Source organism: Malurus melanocephalus, unplaced genomic scaffold, assembly GCF_030028575.1.
Source record: "Malurus melanocephalus ecotype Western Australia unplaced genomic scaffold, MMel_1.1 scaffold_13, whole genome shotgun sequence".
NCBI lineage: Eukaryota > Metazoa > Chordata > Aves > Passeriformes > Maluridae > Malurus > Malurus melanocephalus.
The window spans coordinates 3,584,924-3,606,219 of record NW_026623245.1 but is presented as its reverse complement, the minus strand read 5'-3'; the positions used below and the strand labels follow the sequence as shown (position 1 = coordinate 3,606,219).

At 40.2% G+C, this 21,296-nt stretch overlaps 1 protein-coding gene across 2 annotated transcripts; it reads left to right on the top strand.

The window, feature by feature from the left end:
- Window positions 1-63: 63 nt before the first annotated feature.
- Window positions 64-8,574, top strand: FAM161A (FAM161 centrosomal protein A). 2 transcript variants are annotated; one of them, XM_057382644.1, is made up of 7 exons: window positions 64-230; window positions 1,425-1,669; window positions 2,111-3,292; window positions 3,703-3,870; window positions 5,871-5,970; window positions 6,401-6,552; window positions 7,135-8,574. In XM_057382644.1, the coding sequence occupies exons 1-7, from the start codon at window positions 111-113 to the stop codon at window positions 7,673-7,675; spliced, it is 2,508 nt and encodes an 835-aa protein (XP_057238627.1). In that variant the 5' UTR covers window positions 64-110; the 3' UTR covers window positions 7,676-8,574. The 2 variants fall into 2 exon arrangements, with proteins under 2 accessions (XP_057238627.1, XP_057238619.1); XM_057382636.1 differs by lacking the exon at window positions 3,703-3,870 and having other exon boundaries at window positions 72-230.
- Window positions 8,575-21,296: the final 12,722 nt, after the last annotated feature.

Here is a 21,296-nt window from a genome sequence, read left to right as displayed (position 1 = left end):
GGCAGTTAACGCGCCCCGGGGCCGCCTCCGCSAGGGCCGAGTGGGAGCCGCCTCCGTGCGCTCCCTGCGCGCTTCCCGCCCGCCGGCCCCGCCGCTGCCCGCGCCCCGGGATGGTGGATGCGCACCGGGCCGCCTGCCTGGCCGCCTCCTGCCTCCACACGCCTCTCGACCCGCGCACACGGGCTCCCGCCGCGCTCTACGAGCGGGGGCCGCCGCCCGCCGCCGCGCAGGTACCGCGGGCGGGGCTGTTGGGCAGCCGGGGACGCGGGGCCGGGGCTCCCCTCAACCTGCCCCACAGAGGGGTCCCCGCGTCCCCCGGCACCGCACGGGCAGGCGCCTCCCTGGGGCACAAGGGACGCGGACACCGGGGACACCTGACAGATGGCCCTGCTGCACAGCCGATCCCTTAAGGAGCTTGTGGCACCGCGGCGTCTGGAGGGCACATACATTAAGGGGCCGTGCCCAACCCAGGGAAAAGGCTTGGATCGGTCCGCGAGTCGACAATCGAAACTGGGTTTATGCGCCGTGGTGGYACCAGCAGGCAGACAGGTGGAGGTTTCTGTCCCTGGGTGTTCTCTATGGGCACTTCAAATTCGCTGCTTTGATCCCCTAATTCCCATTGCATTAGGTCACTGCCGGGGAAAAAAACACTTAGAGATTTTTGCAGTGAAAACCTGACAAAACATAAGCAAAAGTTTTTGCTGGAATGTCAAAGCTTATTAAAATACTCCTGCWTGGAAAAGTAGTATTCTAATCTTTTGATAAAAGAAACTGCCCCATGACTTTTTAAAACATGGTGCTTGAAAAAGAGCTAAGTGAAGACTTTGTGATGCAGACTGACCTGGCTTTAATAACTTCTCTGACTTGTGTAGGCTTTAAAAATATGTAAAGAATATTACCTGCACACAGCTGCAAACTGCCAAACACTACTGGAAATATAAACTGTGCAGAAGTCGTCATTTCACAGTAACTTACAGAATCTCTAATGACTTATATTAATGACTCTAATGACTTATATTTAGAGTGGTTATGGAAATGGGAGGCAGAGAAGGTTCTGTTCGCTTGTAAATAAAGTCATTTTTARAGCTGCATAGTAATCAAGGAATACTTTACAAAAATAGTTAATTTTTTCTTTTGGTAAATCCTTTTGGTCATATTTCCTGTTATAAACATATTGATTAAAGGGAATTTTTATAGGGTTTAAATAGGACCCTTAGGGAATTTTTATAGGGTTTAAATAGGACCCTTAGGATATAAATTAATATTCAATAAGATTATTCCATGTAATTCTCCATTTATGTACATATACAGGTATCTCTATTTGGTGTTATTTTATCATTCATTAGACTTATGGAGGATAAAGCAACATTAAGAATCTTGTTCCACTTCCCTCAAGCAGAAAAATTTACAAACATCTCTTCTAGGATGGCTTTGATTTGGATTATACYGAGAGAGAGCAGACTCCGCCTCCAAAGAGAGATTGTGACAAATGGATAGACTTTTCCAAAATGTACCATTCAAATCAGGAGTATTACTTGAAGCTAGAGGAGTTGAAGAATGCCCACATGGAGACCATGGCAAAAYTGGAAAGTATGTATCGGAACAAAATGTATTTAAAAGGAGTACAGCCCTCGGATAAGAGAAATGACACTTCTCCAAAGTGCTGTAGGTAAGTTTGGCAACACTTTTTAGCTAAAGATACCCAAATACTTTGCAGGCAGCTGTAAAACAGCAGGGTGTGTTTCTGGGACTGGAAAGTGTTGCTCTCCCTATCTCTCCTAACCAGGCAATCAGAGAAAAGTCAGTTTTAATAGAAATGCTCATTAACTRTCTAATGATCTGTGAGGTTTAGAGGCAGGTGTGCAGCAGGGATTGGGCTGCACATTTTGGAAAGCACAGGGCTTTTCCCAAGTCAGGAAGTGCCGACCTGGTGCTCAGCACTAAACCAGGATCTGGTTTGAGTGCCCAGTGTACTGCTGTTTTCCCTTCTCTCCCCCCTCAGCCACTCGTTTTTGTTTCTARTGGTGATTCCTTAGAGTGGAAGTCACTGGCTTTGCATCAGTGTTGGACTGGCTCAAATCAAATTGTTTATTTTTCCTCTTTTTTCAAGGCCAACTTGGGACAAGAGCTCATATCAGCCTCTTAACCTGCACAAATCCTTTTCAGACTCAGACTTAAGTGATCCCTTGAGCTCAAGTATATCGGATCTGTCTGATGGAGAATTAGTATCTGAAGAAAATGGCAGTGAAACTGGATCATCCTCATTTGCTAAGCAGCAGATTGAAAAAATGTGGGATGGGTTCTCTCTGGAAGACTACATCTCCCGTGCCAAGCACAGCTTGTCAAACTCACCGGCCTGCAGGAAGGTGCAAAAGAAACAGAAAGTGTGGTCCCCCAGAGTCACCGTGCCCAAGCCTTTCCAGATGACCATCAGAGAAGCTCAGAAGAAAGAGCAGAACATCAAATCCAAGTCACAGATCGAACTGGAAAATCACTTACTGAAGAAGCAACTAGAGGAAGAAGCAGAGTGCCAGAAAAAATTCCGAGCCAACCCAGTGCCYGCTGCCGTCTTCCTGCCGCTCTACCACGACATTGTGCAGCGGAACGAAGAGCGCAGGAGGTCTGTGAGGGAGAGGAGCAAACTCAAGCTCCTGGCTTCCCAAAAGCCATTTAAATTCATTGAACGAGAGAAGCAAAGGAGTGAAACCAGGAGAATGCAGTTAAAAGACATTTCCCCACCTGAAAACAAAATTAAAGTGTTCAGAGCGAAACCAGTTCCTAAATGTGTTTATAGTCCAGATTTCAGTGACAAGCTAAAGGAGGAGGAGCTCTACAGAGAAATCAGGATCAAGATGAGAGCTGAGGAGTTGCTACGAAATTCATCTGTACCCAACAGCAGACTGGCTTTAAAAGGGACCAATAAAAAGAAACACAAGAGCACTGAACCAAAGCAAACAGAACAGAAACCCAAGATCAAATCAAGTGTTCCGGATTTTGAACGCCTGCACGCAAAATTCCAGAAACGCTTCCTGCAACAAAGGAAAGTGAAACACCTCACAGTCTGTGAGCCTTTCGACCTTCGTACTTCGTACATTCCCTCAAAAAAGGGCAAGATCTTGAAGGACATTCAGGATGATGAAGAAAAATTGAAGGAAACACGGTGGCCATTTGCCTCTCCAAGACGGAAACCTCAGACGGGACAGTCAGGGGAAAATCCACAGCTCTTGGGAGAAGGAGAATCCAGATTTCCCAAAAACACAGAATCCACGAGACGACGGCTACAGGCTCTAAGGTGACTACTTAAGAGATGCTCTACTTGACATATACTTGAAAATACTTTTTTTTATTGGTATATATTTGTTATTTTATTTGGTATTAATTTTAGTATTTCAACACATGTAATTAATTCTTCTGTGCAGTGAATATAGGACTTAATTTGTTAATATAAAGGCTTATAATATAAATTTTAAAATATTTAAATATTGTGCTTTATTAGTATTATTAGAGAAACACTAGTGCATTTTTGTCCGAATGTCCCCAAGAAGAAGACAAATGACTGCTGTTTCCCTGGATATCCTGGATCCCTTAGAAGGGCACATACCTTGTGTTCTCTCATGGCAACCCTGTTTTTCTCTTGGGAATCATCTTTGCCAAAACTCTAGTTTTAAAATGAATTCAGCCTTAGTTTATTTTCCCCACCAGGAATTCACTTGAGGAAAAAAGAAGGCTGGAAGAACAACAAAAAAGGAACAGAACCAAGCAGAAACAAAGAAGGAAAAAATTCCAGAAAACTGTAATGGCTCGGGCTGAGGCCAATGACCCACATCAGAGCCTAGCTCAGATGTCTAAATCCAGATTAAAAACATTCAGGTATTTTGTTGCATTCCCCTGAATCCTGAACATCTCATTCAATAATGAGAAGGAGAGGTTCAGGATTGCATTGTATGTTAAAAATACAATGTTGTAAAGAAAATAGCATAGTCTAAGTTTAGATACTTACACATGGTAAAATTACACATGGGGCAAGCAGCCGGGAAAAAAACGTTGTCAAATGTAGTATTTCAGCTGGGAAATTGTTGCCAGTCTATATTGAGAAATACATGTATTCCACCTGAGAGTATTACAGATTCACTAACAGGGGACTCCTGTGTTTTCTCAAAGGATGTATTAACTAAAGAGCAAAGGTTTATAAAAATCCAAAGGAAAGGGAACAGTATGGATACARAATATCATTGCAGAGCTGGATGCTGCCCTGGTGTTAGTGCAACTCYGGCGCAGCAGTGAACATTTCACAATTCACTTTTTTGTCCCAGCAGGTCCCCACTGAAGAGCCAAATTAAAGCAGGAATATTTTAACTTCACAGTGTAACAGCAGCGACTGAGGGAGTTGCTGGTGTTCAGGAGGAATGGGATCCAAAGTTACCTGGAGTAGAGATGTAGTGCAAAGACTGTATATGACTGAGTACACAGGGAAGAACATGAGAGCCCTCTTGGGGTGCTGTAAGGTGCCAGCCAGATGGCTCCAACTCTGACACACATTTAACCCCATGACTGCTGCTTGGCCTTGTGTTTGGGGGTAATTTAACCCTTTCTGCTTTTCTRATCCTAAAATAAAAAGCATCCTGTTTGAATAAATCTTTGGTGAGGTTTGTGATCTGGCCTGGTGCAGTGGCACTGGTGCAATATCAACAGCTTTAGGTGCTGTTAGATGGAGATGGTGAGAGGCACAGATGGCTGTGCCCCTGTAGCTTCATGCCTGGGCAGGATCCTTGGGCAGCAACCATGAATCCTGGTTTCCAGTGACCTGGCATGCTGTTAATAACAGGGGCTTTATAATGTGTGTGTCCTCTGCTGCCTCTGGGACAGAAGCACGAAACTGGAGTCTGAGTAGGTGGAGARTTAAGAGAGACAGTGGGTGATTGTAGATGTGGTTTGAGTTCATTCAGCAGCATCTTCACGTTACAGTGTTCAGCTTAATCAGATTTCAGGAGCTCTTGCTTGGGTGTGAAATGATGCTGTTGCAARGCAAGATTATTTCAGTGGTGCTGATGCAAGGGTTGGTCCAAGTGTTGAACCTGAAATGCTCATTTCAGCAAGCGGGGCAGTAAGGTCTGTCAGTGTCAATGCTCTTGCGAGCAAGGAGCAGCAAAGAAGTTCACTCCCCCACATTGTGAGGAAGAGGAGAGAAGCATCAGGGAGAGAAGCAAAAGTGTAAAATGCCCCCTTGATCTCTTCCTTGCCCTTAGGTGTCTGATCTGTAATGCCAGGGCTGGCCCAGTTCAGAGGCACAACACAGAGCTGTCTGTCCACACTGAGGATTATAACCCATTCCACCTGTGCTTTTACCAGTGCTCCCTGTGATCCCAGAGATCCTTTTAGTTATGAATCAACAGTTTCATTATCCTGCCCTATTGACTGGGCCCTTGGCAAACCAGCTCAGGAGRAAAGTGTTCCATGATCCAGAACGTGGTCACCCCTCTTGGGAGATCGACTGCTAAAGTAGCAACATTCTCATCAGACTTTAAAAGTACTGATTTTTATTTAATACTGTTAATTTCCTGTGGTATATTCTGTTTCATTTTGCTTAGAACAACTGGAAGATCTGTAGGCAATCAGCAATTTAAAAACCCTAAGTATCCAATTCTTTAAAAAAAAAAAATAATCCGAACCCAGCCTCTAACACCAGTAGCCAGGATCTGTCTCTGTTTAGCCAAAGTGACTCCTTCAGAGATTAATTGTTCAGTACTTCCCTTTTATGTATCCTTAAATACAGCAATGTTTAGTTTGTTATGAGCAATTTATCTGCTGTTGAAAATTACTTCTTATACTATAAATTAATAATGATTTCTCTTGTACTCTGCTTCCTGCAGGAACAATGAGAAGCAGAGAAGGCAGGAATATTTGCAAGAATTGCAAGAAATGGAAGAAAGAGTAAAACAAATGCCATTGCTTTTTGAAAGAGTCACTCAGGTTGCCTTGTTTCTGAACTACTAATTAATGTTGRCTGATACTGAATTTGTCATCTAATATTTTTAGAAGATACTTAAAAAACACTTTTCAGGGCAGTATTTCTCCATTTCAATCTCTGTTGCCCCATCTCCATATAAATATCAATGACTTTTGTGACATGCTTGCACACGGAACRGAGAACTGTTGTAAAAATGTGTCTGGTTCAATCACAACATGAGAAATTCTGACCACAACCAAACATTGTTGACACAGAAAAGTAAAATCTCGTTTAAAATTTACAGGTATTGTTTTGCCATTCCCACCTGCAGTGAATAATCATTTTCACCTATCAGCTGCAATTCATGAAACAGAGGATTCATATAAATAAAAGTATCAAAAACCAGGCATTTAATGCATTAGATAACATTTAACCATGGTGTTTTTTCCACAGAAAAATGCCAGAATAGCTGCAGAAAAGCATTATTCAAACAGACTGAGAGCACTGGGGATATGCCCAGAGTTTGTTTCAGAGAAAGGACAAGCAGCCAAATCACTGCAATTCTCCGCTGATGAAGATTTTACCTCCATTGCTGTCAGAGAAAGGTAGAGCTTACTGAAGGCTTTTTTAAAAAATCCACTACCTATCTAATAATGAGAAAATCTTTCATGTGTAGATTTGGGGTTGYTTTAATGATTTTTCCCTATTTGACTATGTGGTTTGCTTTACTAATGTTAGTGTTAGGATGTACTTTTGATTGGTTTTCCTGAAGTAAGTATTCTTTCATAAAACAGATGAGAGCCACTTAACCAAACTGGTTTTATTATGTAATGCACTTCAAAAAAAAATTTTTTTTGTTCCTTTCATCAAAAATTCTGGCAGGTTGCTGTACATTTAAATTTTATATTTTTTAAATGGGTTTTATTAAAAATAGTTTTCAGTGTSCATTGAGTGTTATGATTTAAAAGGAAGCAAAAATTTTTAAAAAATGGAATATATAAGCAATACTGTTGAGTTACTTTCTAACATAAAGAAAGACTCTTGTGTCCCCCCTTCCCTTTTCCTGCCCCAGTTCCTCCCCAGCCAAGACTACCAGAATTTGTCCTAGATTACATAAAGGTAGTTTAACACCTCCTGGAAAGCATCTTCCCAGAAAATAAAACCCCACATGCAATTTGTCTTTTCAGAATCATCAAGGTTAAAGTGAAAAAAAAGAAATCTTTTGAGGAAGCAGCTGATGACAATCCCCAGTCTGAACAGTCCTGGGAGGAGGAAGAGGAAGAGAAAGGAAAAGGGCTCAAAACCTCCACCCCAGATGAGCAGTCCAGTGAGCTGGAGGATGAGGATGGGGTCAGAGGCAGCCCTTATGTCCAGGAGCCTGAATCCAGCATGTCCTTTGGCCAGCAAGGTGAGGAGGAGGAGGAGGAGGAGGAGGAGAAGGAGGAGGAGGAGGAAGATGAGGAAGAGGAAGAGAAAGCAAAAGCAGGCCCATCACTTGGCCTTTCCCAGGAGGAGGAAGAAGCAAAAGCAGGCCCATCACTTGGGCATTCCCAGGAGGGAGAGGAGGAGGAGGATCAGTCCAGAGCCAGCTCTCCATCTGAGGGGTACCACGAGCACAAAGAGGAAGCTCAGTCAGACCCCGAAGCTGAGGGTGCCTTCCAGTATGAGGATGAGGAATATGAGAGTGATGATTCGGAGGAGAAGCCCASTGATGAGGAAGGTTACTGATGGGAAGGTTTCAGGATGGCCTGGGATTCAGGGACTCAGGGACCTCTTCCACTGCTGGTCATAGAACCAAAGAAAAACTTGGTGCTTTGCTAYGGATATAAAATTCCATGAATTTTTACCTCATAGTTTGAAAACAAGTGCAGAAATTTTGTTTGTTCCCCAGTTAGAAAGCTCARGTTCCTAGTTTGTATCAAGAAAATAATTTGTTTTCGTTTTAATCTTCTTTGTTCCAGTTTTCTGTGACATTAGTGCACCTCTGTTCTGAGCTGCAACCTCGTTGTTTAATAATAACATTACACAGTGTGCTGTGTAAATACTGAGGGCTCATTTCCAGCTCTTCCCACGTGCTGGCAAAACCAGGGGAGATTTTGGAGCAGGAATTGCCATTTTGTCCCTGTAAAAGGGGAATCTTTTTACCTCAGGTAATTCTAGTTGTATGAAACTATGCAAGGAAGTGCTTTAGTACCTCTTCTTACACACTGGTTACCCAGGGCTTCACCTACTCTACAAAATGGAATGAAAGTAAAATGTTTGGGATGTGTTTTGTTCCCTTTTATCCTTATTAATATCTTCTCTTTCTTGCTACCTGTCATATGCAGTGTTGGGAAAAATCCCATCCATGTAAAATCTGTTATTATTTCTTCCTCTTTCTTTTGTTACACAGTTTCTCCATRTTTGGAAGTTTTTTAAGCAGTATTACTTTTATTTATTTTTGAAGTGTGAACATAACAATGTGGATTTGAATCTTTTTAAAAACTTGAATAAAATATCTGTGAAAATATTGATCCCTGCTTCACAAGGAAGTTTGCTTGTGGTTGTCAGTATTGTGTAATTCTGAAAAATTGTACAATTAATAATCCCATATTGCTGGTACTTGTCTCCAGGAAAACAAATTTTCTGAAAGAAGAACTCTAAATTATGTTTTTACTCAGATTATTTGAAGTGATTTCAAAGAAAAAACAGTCAACTCTGTTTCTAGTATTTGACAGTACTCAACTAAGTGTTCTAAAAGAACAAATAAATAATTATTGAACTACTAAAGTAGGGATTAAAAATACCACTAAAATTCCTTTGAACTTAAAGARGGTAGAAAACCCAATGATTTTTAAGGCTCCAGAAGGAGCTGGGGACTTGTGTATAACAGAGATGTAGCTTGTTGCTGAATTTTTACATATTAATAATAACAGAATTCATTAASATGGTAAATATGATATAACCAGGAAGAGTTAGGACAGCTTTTGGAGGTTATGCCTCAGCATTTTTAGTATTTCTGGAAAATAAAAACAGAATTTGTGGACTAAGGAGATCCAATGGATATGGTTTCCCAAGATTTCCAGGAAGCATTTGACACAATTTGCTATCAAAGGATCTTAAAGAAACCAATCTTATTGGTAGGAAAAGAAAGATCCTCATGAATGGGAAATCAAACTTTGAGATATTAAAGGAACCACTTCTGGAAATGGGAGCAGCAGAGCTTTTCAGAGGAGGAGGATAATGAGATTTAAGTCCAAAAAACTGTTCGGAAATTGCATTACAAACATAAAGGGATAAACATTCCAATAATGAATAAAAAAGCAGAGAAAGCAAAGAAAAATCAGAGATGACAGAATAGAAATTTAGACAGACMGGTCACGGTGAAATAAATCTGCTGAAGCAAAGTACAGCAGTAAAAATATTTTAAACAAAGAAGATCCATGTACACCTGTCAGAAGATGAAAAATAGTCTGGCCTAAAAACCAAGTCATGCTTTGACCTCTTTTCTTTCCTTTTTTTTTTTTTTTTTTTTTTTTTTTATAAAAAAAAAAAAAAAAAAAAAAAAAAAAAAAAAAAAAAAAAAAAAAAAAAAAAAAAAAAAAAAAAAAAAAAAAAAAAAAAACAAAACCAAAAAAACTAACCAAACCTATATTTAAAGAAGAAACCTAATAACTTCAACATGAAAATCAAAATCCAGGTGAAGGATTTTGGAAAATTGCCGAGATGTAAAGAGGTACCACAGAAAGGAGAACAGAATATGTGGTACTCTGTCAGAACTCAAAATATATTGGTGCAGTTAACATAGAGGAAAAAAAAAAAGTCTTTTATTTTAATTCTCAAAAGGTGTTATAATAGAAGCATTTTAAGGTACAAGGCTCATTAGAGGAGAAATGCTGATGAGTTATGCATTCAAGGAAGCCACGTAGAAGGAGGAATAGAAACTTTTCTCACAGATTATTGAATATTCTGTCTTTAATATTTTAATTAGTAGCCACAGCACAAAAGTAAGAACATGTTCAAAAATTTGCAAAGAAAATGAGAAAGGTGTATCTGAAAAAAGGATTAAAAATACCACATGGGAAGAAGAGGACAACTTTGCATGGGGACTGTAGTATAAAAYAATTTTGAAGTGMAAGAATAGTGTTTCTATATAACAATTATATATATTTATGTTTTGAAATATAAAGCCAGAAGGTTTGGATGTTGAATTTTTTCAAGAATTCTTTCTATTTACAATGTTRCTTCCTCTAGAAACCATCTTGCCCTGTAATAATTATCACAACACCAAGCAGGCTATGTTCTCTTTTCCTTTGAGGAAAAAATTATTACATCTTTACCTTTTACAGCTGCTCCAGATGAAGAGAGTAACAAAAGAATTCATATTCCTGGAAGAAAAGATTTAAAGGCTATTTTGAAATTAATTATGGTCTCATTTAGAATCCTCAAGGCTTCTCTAATGGCAGCAAGCWAAATATTTGCCTGAGCTTGGCAGATAATTGGCACTGTAAAAGATCAAAATATATATTAAAAATTATTTCTAACAGTGTGTCTATCCAATTGCCCACAAATTTAAGCCAAACATGAGTTTTGGATACAGAATACTTTTGTTCAGGAATACTGTCTAGTTCATTATTACAAGATATGGCAACTGCTGGCTTACAAACATTAAAATAATAAAATCAGATAAATTATATAAAATTAGAAATAGTTTGGTGTCTGTCCTCCTCACCCTTCAGTGGAATTACAGTTTTATATCTCTGGTTATATAATATTTTGGTAATTACTTGGCTTGAGGATAAAAAAAAAGCCCTTGCATACTCCAGCAAAATTCAAAATTGCTTCTTTCTTCAATAGGAATTCCAGGTATCTGAGGAATGCCAGATCAGAACTAAGACTTAACAAATAGTATCAGAAAAATTCCTGTCCCTCCTGTCTGCTAAAATCACAGCAGTCAGATGGAGCAGAGAAATCAGGGATCACAGGGATTAGGCAAACCACACAGGCATGAAGGAAGGTGCAGGAGGTGTAGGTCAGGAGGTGACAGGGACAGCAGGGCTTCCCCCCTTTAGTTCTGGCCAGTTATGATCCATGTCCCACGGAACTGCCTCCCAGGATTAGCCAGGTGGGACTATCCCCCACAAGCTCACGTGGCTGTAGCACACAGAAGGCACGAGCCAGAAAAATTCTTATTTTCTGATGATTAACCCTGGGAATGAGACCATGTTTAATTTCAYGAGCACAAATGCTCCYGTGAAAGTCAGTTTTAGTCAACAGRGCTAAAAACAAGAATATTTGCACCTGCACAGCTCAAAACTTGCTACTAATAGTCAGGGCTTACTACCATAAGCAGCTTACTAACAATAGTTAGGCAGGTTACAATAAGAAGGTTAGTAGGATTAGGGACGTTGCTGATTAACTGTAGCAACCACACTGCTAGCACAGCCAGGAAATTCTGGTTGCCAGGATAATGAATTGTCACAAACCAGCTGGCTTCCACATTATTCAGATGATTGTAGACACAGCTTTCCACASTTGCACATGCACCTGATTCTCAGGGAAGGATGCTGTTAACTTGCTGTACTTTTTAATGTGTTCCTAAAATGGACAAAAGATACACAAATTTTATTTGTGAAAAACAGTAAAAGCAAACAAACAAAAATCAGCTTTTTGTGTGTCTCATTCTGATTAAGCTCTGCTCTGGGGAGCTCAGTCCTGTAACCCCTTTATCCCCAAGGTAACTGGAATTGTGAAGGGCACCATCCCAGTTATCCAAGCAATGAGCTCTCAGATCTGACACTCAAGGGCCGCACGAACAGTTGGGTGTGAGGCAGCAGCACTTGGGGGTTTTGAACCCTGAGTTTTTCAAGCAAAAAAGCAACTGCAAMCATTGCACAGCAGAATCTCAGCCCGCAGTACTGGGGGTCATCTGACTGACACATGGAGCCTGCTTATTGTGCCACTGCAAAATAGCCACTCGCAAGAGGCAGCTATCAATGGGTTCATAAAGTTGGTGATACTGCAAAACTATGGGACTTCCCAGGGCACTGAGGATTCCCTACATCCCTCGCCTGTTCACTAGGTTCACAGTTTATTCCCRGGTGAAACCCTCCTTCTGCTGGTTAAAGCTGATTTAATTCAGGCCTAGCAAGCTGAGGCTGAGTTTAGCTCTCCTGGTGGAGCTGCATGGGTACCTGTTTGCCTGCCCCAGCCTGTTCCCAACCCTGAGAACTGGCACACAGCCTCTCCTGTTCCCACAGCTCCCTCTCCTCCCTTTCCCACTGAAAGGCAGCTCAGTGCTGCCCAGAAATAGCCCTCCGTTTCCAACCAGCCACGCAACTCCTGGGTAATATTCAACTTTGTATAAAGGGTAACCAGGAAAAAGCTGCTCAGTTTTATGCAACAGTCAGCTCCCTCCCTCTCTCTCTCTCTCTCTCTCTTTCTCTCTCTCAGACACCTCACAGGCAGCACCACACCCAACCCTGATGCAGAGCCAGCAATTCCAAAACATGGGCCAAATTCCAGCTGAGAGCGCACAGCTCAACTCTGCACTGGTTACCTGTGACTGAACCCGATTTAACATTAAATGAAAATAAAATTCACCCTGGAAGATGATTCTGTGAAATAGAATTCTACTTTTTGAGTCAGAGTTACCAATCCCAAAGGAATTTACATCCCCTGCTAYGGCTGGCCACTGAAGGGACTGGGAAACCAACTGGGCAATGTCCAACACTCTCCCTACTTTCCACCCCATTCTCACAAGTCTTGTGTCTTGACAAAGAAAACTCTACAAAGCCTGCAAAAAGCTCTGAATTCCTCAAGCAAAAGAAATTCTGGAAGGGCCAAGTATAAAAAAAAAGGAGCCAAGTCTGTAGATGAGATTCGTGAAGGTTTCGCAATCCAAGCACAAAATTATCCAAAGGAGATGCACATCACAGTTTATCTGCTCAGGCAAATCACCTTGCAATAACCATGTAGTTTCCACTATAGGGTTAGATTTTKGATTTTTCTTTAAATAACACTTATTTCAAAACCTCAATAAAACACATTATCCGCTTCCCCTTTATTTGTGAGTTGTGTTCCAACCTAACTCAAGTCCCTTTTATACATCACCCATTCAACACAGGCCTTCAGATYTGCTATTTCCTTCAGGCAGCATCCTGTAAAATAATGGAAAAGATCCTAGCCTGATAAATTATTTGCAATTTGGGCATAGATGGCTGGTTACAATGCACTCTCCATAAATGAGAACAAAAGGCAGAGGCAGAACGACATACTTGATAAAGTACTTGTGATTTTTTTTTATCCTCAACTTATCTCTGGTTTCAAACAGTTTGAAATTAATTAAACGTTTGTTTCAGGTGACAGGGAACAGTCTCTCTCCTCTCTCCTGGYTACTCACTGTTGAACAGGGTCCAAGGCTTGTGAAATTCAGATCAAAAAGTCCTTCTGAGCATCTAATAAGTCTATTGAACTTGCTGAAATAGAAGAAATAATCTCAGGAAAACATTCCAGACCACAACAGAAGTTCTTCCTAGTCATTTTGGTGAGGGTTAGTGGAAGCTGAAGGGGAGGCAAGATCAGATGACCACTAACAAAGATGGGGTAAGCAAAGAACAAGAGGAGTTGTTCATTTGTCTCAGTGAGAACACACAAAGACAGCCCAGTGTGTTTCTTTAATATACACAAATCACTTCTCAAATACACTGAGGGATCTGACAATCATTGCCCCCAGACTTCTGTTTTAAGCCTAGCACATTTTTACAGTAATTTTGGAACTATGACAGTATTTTAGGTTTTTTGTTTGTTTGGGTTATGGCTTTTTGGAGGGAGTGAGTGGGGGATTGTGTAAGGGCTTGGGKTTTTTTTTAGAACTTCCTGCAGCATAATCTCTTTGGACTTTGTATCCCAGACAATTTGCTGYAGAACATCTACTTACATCCCAATCACATAAAGAACAATTGTAACAAGAAGTATTGTACTCTCTACTATAAACACTGGTAGAATAAAATAGTAAGATTAAGGAAAAAATAGTTAAAAATAGAGCTCTTTTCTTTCCAAAGGAAATAACATGATTTTCACCCCAGCCTCTCTTGTCATTGTGACAACAATGGTTCATTTTAGGCCATATCTGACTGCACTTGGAATCAGGAAACCCTGGCACAAAAGTGCTACAGCAGCTTGTGCTTTGTCTGCACTGAATGTCTGGGCCAGCGCTGCAGCTTTCAAGGGACTTGCCAGTGGTTAATAAAGCTCTTCCAGGAGGTAGGAAACCAGGGGGTTTTCCTAGAGCACAACTCCTACCATATTCCTGTTTTCCAGAACACTGGAAAGCTCTGCAGGTTAGGAAAGGGAGGGTGACTTCTTCAAACCACTTCAGAGGAAGCACAAAAACTGGAGAGAAAACTGCCCCACCCTGACAACACACACTCTACATTTCCTCTGATAAGCAGCTTCTGATTTTCCAGAACCAAGATTTCTCCTTTTTCCCTTTCTTTGTCCTTTTTAGCTCGGATTTTTAACTCCTCCACTTCAGAAGAACATTCTGCTGCCTTTCATGTTGGTCCTCTGGGTTTGCACCTCCTCTCCATCCAGCGTTCCTTCCAGACAGGCTCTCRACTCCTCCAGTTTGATTAATAATCTGCTCTGGGAAGGGGGAAAGACAGCATATTATAAATGTTTATTTTGAAAACACCTAAATGTTTTCTGCTCAGCATCAAGGGTCTGAGCAGAAAATCTTTGAAAAACTCAGGTCCTTATAAGAGAAGTGGGTGCTTTGATGGAAACAGGCACCTGGATTTCACCCACATCTTCCTCAGGAGTCATTTTGAACACYGAAAATAAATGTTATAGCTGGGCATGTTCCACAAGGAAGACACCAGAGTCCTCACCAGCTGTAGAAATCTGCTGTATTAAAGCTGTGCATTGTCTTGTCAACATGTAGAACTCTTCCTTAGCCAGTCCATCAACATTAATCAAATCCCATCTGTGTTTCCCCATCTCTGGGTCTGCCCAAGTGTGGTGCTGATTCCTTTCTGAAGCAGCAAACTCTTGGCAGCCACAGCACACACCATTTCCAAAGGCTGAGTGCTTCCCCTTTCTCCAGCTGTGTGGAACGTGGAGGGGATCCATCTTCCTCCAGATATGCAGCAAAGTTTCATGTTCAGGGCTCTCCACATCTCTCAGCTGAGGCCACTGGAGACTGTAACTCTTCACTTTTTTCTCTGTTAGGATTCCTTTCCAACTTCCCTCTGCCCCAGAGCTATAGGGGAATATTCTGGCCAAGAGAAGACTCATTTCCCACAACATCTTAAGACTAGGATGCTTGATCTTCCTGCTGGGGTGATGTACAAGTATCTTCAAACCTCTGGAATCCTTTAAAATAAAAAGTTTTGACCCTATGTTTAAAAACACAAGACTGACTTCACACTAACTCCAACCACTCCCTTAAGGAGCAAGATAAAGACTGGAATTCACCTGCACTGGACTTCCTCCCAACTGCTTCATCACATCAGCAGTTCTGGCAAATGCTTCCCAGGCAAGGGGAGCCCAGAGCTCACTCCAGCATGTGGATCACCACAAAAACATAAACTCATCAGCTTTCGAACAAATTAAATTAGTGGTCAGAGACAAAAATAACATCAGGGAGTATCCAAGACTGAGTGCCTTCATTCCCTTAATATATCTGGCCTATGGTAAAAAGTAGAACATGGAGTGATGTGCTGCTGAAGTGAATAAAAATCAGAGAACATTGGGGATGATGGAAACATGGAAACTGATTGTTTCAAAGCACCAATGAGCAGTGGCTGTACAATGACAGCACTGTGAGAAAACAGCAGTTTTCTTCAACTCCTCCACCAAAGATGTGAAGCTACAGGTCAGAGTCACCTCATCAGGACAGCAGATGCATTAGCAGAGGAAGGAATCAATTCAGTCAATAAAGGAATTGATACCTGTCTATAGTTAGAAAATGCCTTTTACAGAACAAGCTGTTCTTCTGGATTATTGAGAAATGAAAGAGCTTTATTGAGTTTCTAAAGACAYAGATACATGTATAATTAATATTGTCCAACTGCCAGACATCTAGAATGTTTTAGGATTATAARTGTTCCTTTCTTTTGGTGTTTCCTTATCAAGAATGCATCTAACAGCTATGAGGGAAAGAGRAGATAAGGAAATGGTTACAAATTTCCTTTGCAAAGAGCAGGGGGCTGGTATACAAAGTTTAAGTGGTGGATACAGAGACTACTCAGAATCCACTGAGCAGGAAAATGGGATTCAGGCTTCTCCTTCTGACCCTCTGTGGGGTGGCAGGACAGGGRTTTTCTGGCTACTCCCTCCCTAAAGTACAAATAATACCCTTCCACATTCCCAACAYGCACTGAGGTTACTGGGCAGAGAGGCTTCACACATGCAGAGTRCTCCGGAAAAATGCAAACTGGATTTCTTTTGGTTAGGAAAAGAAACCCACCAAGAGWTGCATCCCAACCACCAGGGGGAAGCTGGTCCCAAGGACTAAAGCACTATTCCCGAGTAAATCCTTGAAACACAGGACAGACAAAAACTGAACCTGTGGCTCTGGGAGTTCCCCTCTCCAGACTGTCACATCAAAAAGAGATTCACCTAAAGCCTGGGAACAGCACAGACCAAGAGCATCTGCTTCCAGCACAGCATGGAAAGAGGAAGACAGTGTGGGGGRAAGTGCTTAAGCTTTACGCTATCTACTTATTGTTCTCTTTTTGAGAAGTTCAAAGCTGGCACCAACTGTGCAGAAAGACTTATTTGATGTGATGGAGAAAATATTTTCTTAACAGTGTTAAATCTTGCAAACATTTCACAGAGGAACATCCAACTTTCACTTCACCTATTCCTTGAAAAGATATTTTATTAAGGTGGGATTTACAGCATCAGACAAACTTAGTGGTCTTATTCCAAGTAATCAGTTTTGTCACCAGACCAATAATGAACTATGAGACTTTTATTACCCCAGATATATCATCAAGAAGTGAAAATGTTGACAAACTGCCATGTTTAATTCTTTGAGAATATCTATTGAAAAGCAAAAGATACATAGCAGATATAATCCATATTAAGAATACTGTATGTTCTTAATCCTTCGCTTCATCTCAAAAATAATTAAAAAGGAAAATTTTTGAAGTTGGTAACTMACTTGGATTTTTTTTCCAAGATAGTTTACTCTCTCTAGTACTATCAAAAGTAAAACTTCCTAACACGTAATTTTACAACTCTTCACTTATGCAGTAAAAAGCATTCACAGAGTAACAGAAGAAACAATGACTTTTTTTTTTTCTTCTATATATCAATAGATCACAGGTATAAAAGGAGAAAAGGAAATAAAACTTTAATTTTTGAGGAAAACATGAGGGAAACACTAAGATTTTTGGAATGGATGAAGATGGGGCCCAGAAGCAAAACAAAATAAAATTAATAAGCACCAACAAAATTATGGTGAATTTTTGTACAGTCTTGTCCTCGTAAGTAAGAAAAAAACCTCAAATCTACCTTGGTGTCACAGAGGTTTCATATKTTTTATTTTGAACCAGCAAAAGTCAGGAACAGCAGTTTGAAATGAACAGAATTACACTCTCGAAATGTTGCAGAAGCTGCATGTCAGCACATGCTTGTGTTTGCTATTTCTAGGAAGAACACAAAGCAGATTCACCAACCACAATTCAATTAAAATTAATCTAATGGCAAAAACTTCAGCTTTACCTTTCTTTCATTTGAATTTCCAAGTAATCCTTTTTTTTTTCCTCTTGGATTCTTCTGAGCATAAATTGCTCATAAAGTTTTTCTTCAGTTGAAACARAAATAGCAGAAGATCAATAGAGGTTTCCATCAGAATAATAACAATAAAATCCAATATGTCTTATGGAACCATAATTTATACTCTCCACAGAGGTGATTCTCTATCGGCAAAGTCAGTAAAAGACTTCTCCCATGAATAAGGTTCAGTTACAAATTAAAATACAGCCTCATGAGAGCCTCTGCAGAACTGACCACACTGGGCAGACTGAGGGCCACTACAGAGGTTTTACTGCTTAGACAACCAGCTTGGTCCAGAAAACTTCAYATTTGCTGCAACACCACAAGGAATGGCACATCAACAGAAAGTGGCCTACTATGCACTCCATAAATGCTGTCATGGGACTGCTGGAATCAAAGGGTCACTGGAGTAACATCTTGCAATTGTATCAGCATTTTGCAATACTATAAAACACCCTTTGGGTCACAACAACCCTGTGCAGCACCACAGGCTTGGTGGCTCTTCTTAGATACTTCAGGGTCCATAGGAATTGGGTGAACTCACCTGGAAAAGCCACCTATCCATCACAAACCTATGGGTTTTCACCAGGAAYAGGAAAAAAATAATTATACCTCACAAGCATTATCTTGAAATAGGAAGGTCTCCATAATTTTGGTCCATCTCATTTTACTGACGTGCCTTTGTATTCAAAAGAAGTGATAAAAAGAAGGCTCTAGGGAAGATGAAAAGAATGAGAGATGTAAATTTTGATAGTGATAAAGACTATTCAACATCATTTCAGGGAATACAGAGCAAGACACTTGCATTCYTTTCACATCCCTTCCAGGGGTTTGTCCCACAGACTCACCCAAATGAAATCCCAGTGTCAGCAGTAATGCTCACAACAGAAATGTTAGGATTAACACACTAGGAAAATCATCTGGAGTCAAGAATGTTAAAGTGGAGAGGTATGAATTATCTCATAATTTCTCAGAACTTCCTAGAAAACCATTAGGTAGCCCAAGGAATAGAGAACTTCAGAAAAGGAGAGTGTTTTGCCAGCATCATCAGTGGATCAGCCAAGAACCAAATTCTGCTTCCTTAATTAAGAGATCCCAAATTCTCTTGTATTTCCATGGGACGGCTCCTGACAGCACCCTGAGCAGGACCAGGCTCCTGCTCATTTCTGTCCAGAAAAGAACTCAAGTGAAATGTTTCTGGAATTTTAATCCAAATTCTCATTTCTGTATGAAAGAGGTTTGCATGTGATAAAATCACCGGGATTAATCACATTCACAGAGCAGAAGCACCTCATGACCACTGAGCCCAGGGCTGTGATGGGAATTACAGTGTAAAAATAGTTCCCAAGAGTCTATAATCTAAGCAATTAAGGCAGAAAATGTTATATTCTTAAAAATAAGCCTCATAGGCACAGTATAATATATTTCAATAATGACCTGTCCTTGCTTCCAACTGATTTTATCAATGTTTTTACCTTCTACTTCAGAAAAATACTACAGTGCAACTCATTTTCCTCAGGAAAAAAGAAAAGGAATTAAGAACTGTACTTTTCAATAGGAACAGTATMTCTTAATCAATGCTTTAATGTTTTATTAAAGCTCCTGTTATCAGGGAAATGGCAAAATCCAGATTCAAAACTTAGCCACAGGTCTCCATATTGCACTATGGTTTTCAGTAAACAAATACGGATTTTGAAGTTTTCTTTTAATATAATTAAAATAYATATCCTTTAGGCCAGCAATATCCTCTGTCAAACACTGAGGTGCTAAAATTGCATTAGTAATTTTCTGTCTGGCTGTCTGGCTTCCAAAACCAATGTGCAATTCAGACCTATGTGAAATTAAGGAATCTGAATAGATAAAATTAAGGATACACTATGTACATTTCTGCAATTAAGAAGGAAATGAATGCATCTAATATTTATATTAAAATGTAAAGAATCCCTACTGTCAGAAGTAGAAAGCTTGGAACTGTCTTGAACAAAAATTCCTATCTCAAGCTTGTGTCCTCAACAAAAAGCAGAGAACAATGTATGCAAGTGTCCCAGCCAAATGAATATTGAATCTTAATGCAATGTAATACAAGACAAATTTGTCAAAGACCAGTTGTCAGCTAACCAGRCATTTGTCTTTGATTAGATTTATTTTATTGTCATATTTAGAAGGATCATTTTCCTCATCAGTCTGGACTTCAGGAAAGCACTTCAAAAAAGGAGCTGTTTAAAATGGAGACAGGAATATCCCTGTAGGATGAGACACAGCRAGCCAGGGAAGAGAAAAATTTGAAAGCATTAGGCTTAAGGGAAGGCTGAAATTGATTTCATTTAATAACCTTTGAAATGAACACTGGAGAGAGGGAGAAAAGGAAAAGGAAAGAAGTGCTGATGGCAGAGGTCTGGGAAGACTCTCAGAGGTAGATGGCAGCAGCTGGTCTGCACACTTCTGGTTGCTATTTTTTTTTGGATTTGATACAGTTGCCCAATATCACACAACCCTTTACAGAAAAAGTAATTAATAAAATTAAATCAGATAAACCACACTTCCTTGCCCCATGTGAGAGAGATGAACTGACAGGTTTTTTTAATTTTTAATATGTTTAGCATGTAAATGTCTCCCAAAACACCAAGTCTAACCTACAAACTCCAACTTATTCTGTGGAAGCAGATATTTTAAAAGGCTACAGAAATGCCTTACAGGTCATCAGCTATTAGGAGGTAAATGAATTTCTTAGATTTTTCATGGTTTGAATCTAAATACACAGGAATGTAAAGGCTGATGCTCCTGGACACTACAGTGAAGTAACTCGAGTACAAATCCTATCCCTAGAAATGAGATAAAAAGTCAGTGTTTCTGAAGTCCTACCCAGATTCACTTATCTAGGTTGTGTTAAATGACATAATTAAAGTGTTCCCTTCAGCAGCTGATATTCCTGATTCTAACAGCACTGCAGCCAAAGTAAGATTTCAGTGTTCTGAGCCATTACTGCTTTTCTGGAAAGATGAAGTGTTAGAACACAGCCGAACCAAATCAGTGTTTTAAAGTGCAATGAGAGGAGATGACATCATCACTGCAGCCCATCTGGGAGGAAGAACATGGAGCAACAGATGAGCCAAAATCACTCCTGGCATAAAAGGATGGAGTTCCACTGACTTTGAGAAATTTATCCCAATGTTCCAGTGTGTTGCAGATTAAAATGAGACACTTCACAGACTGGTAGAGGTGAAACAAGGCTAAAGCCACAAAGACTGATGTAACAAACTCATTCAGAGCAATTTGCTACTTTCAGTGCAAATATATTTGTAGATGCTAAAAAGCAAGGCTGTGGCAGCTACTGACRTGGGTCAATATGCTAAAAAAGTTGGATATTTCTGCAGAGATAAGAAAGAACATATGGTCCTTATTGCTAGCTAAGCCCCCTTTTAAAACAATTTTCYTCAATCTGATTTGCCTTACAATTACCCTAAATCCTGCCATGATTGCTCTCATGGAGCATTCACAGAATTTGGCTTCCCTTGAAGATGTATTTTCCCTTCCCCTGGTTACCGCCTTTATTATTGATTTTTAGATAATCCCTGCAGTTACT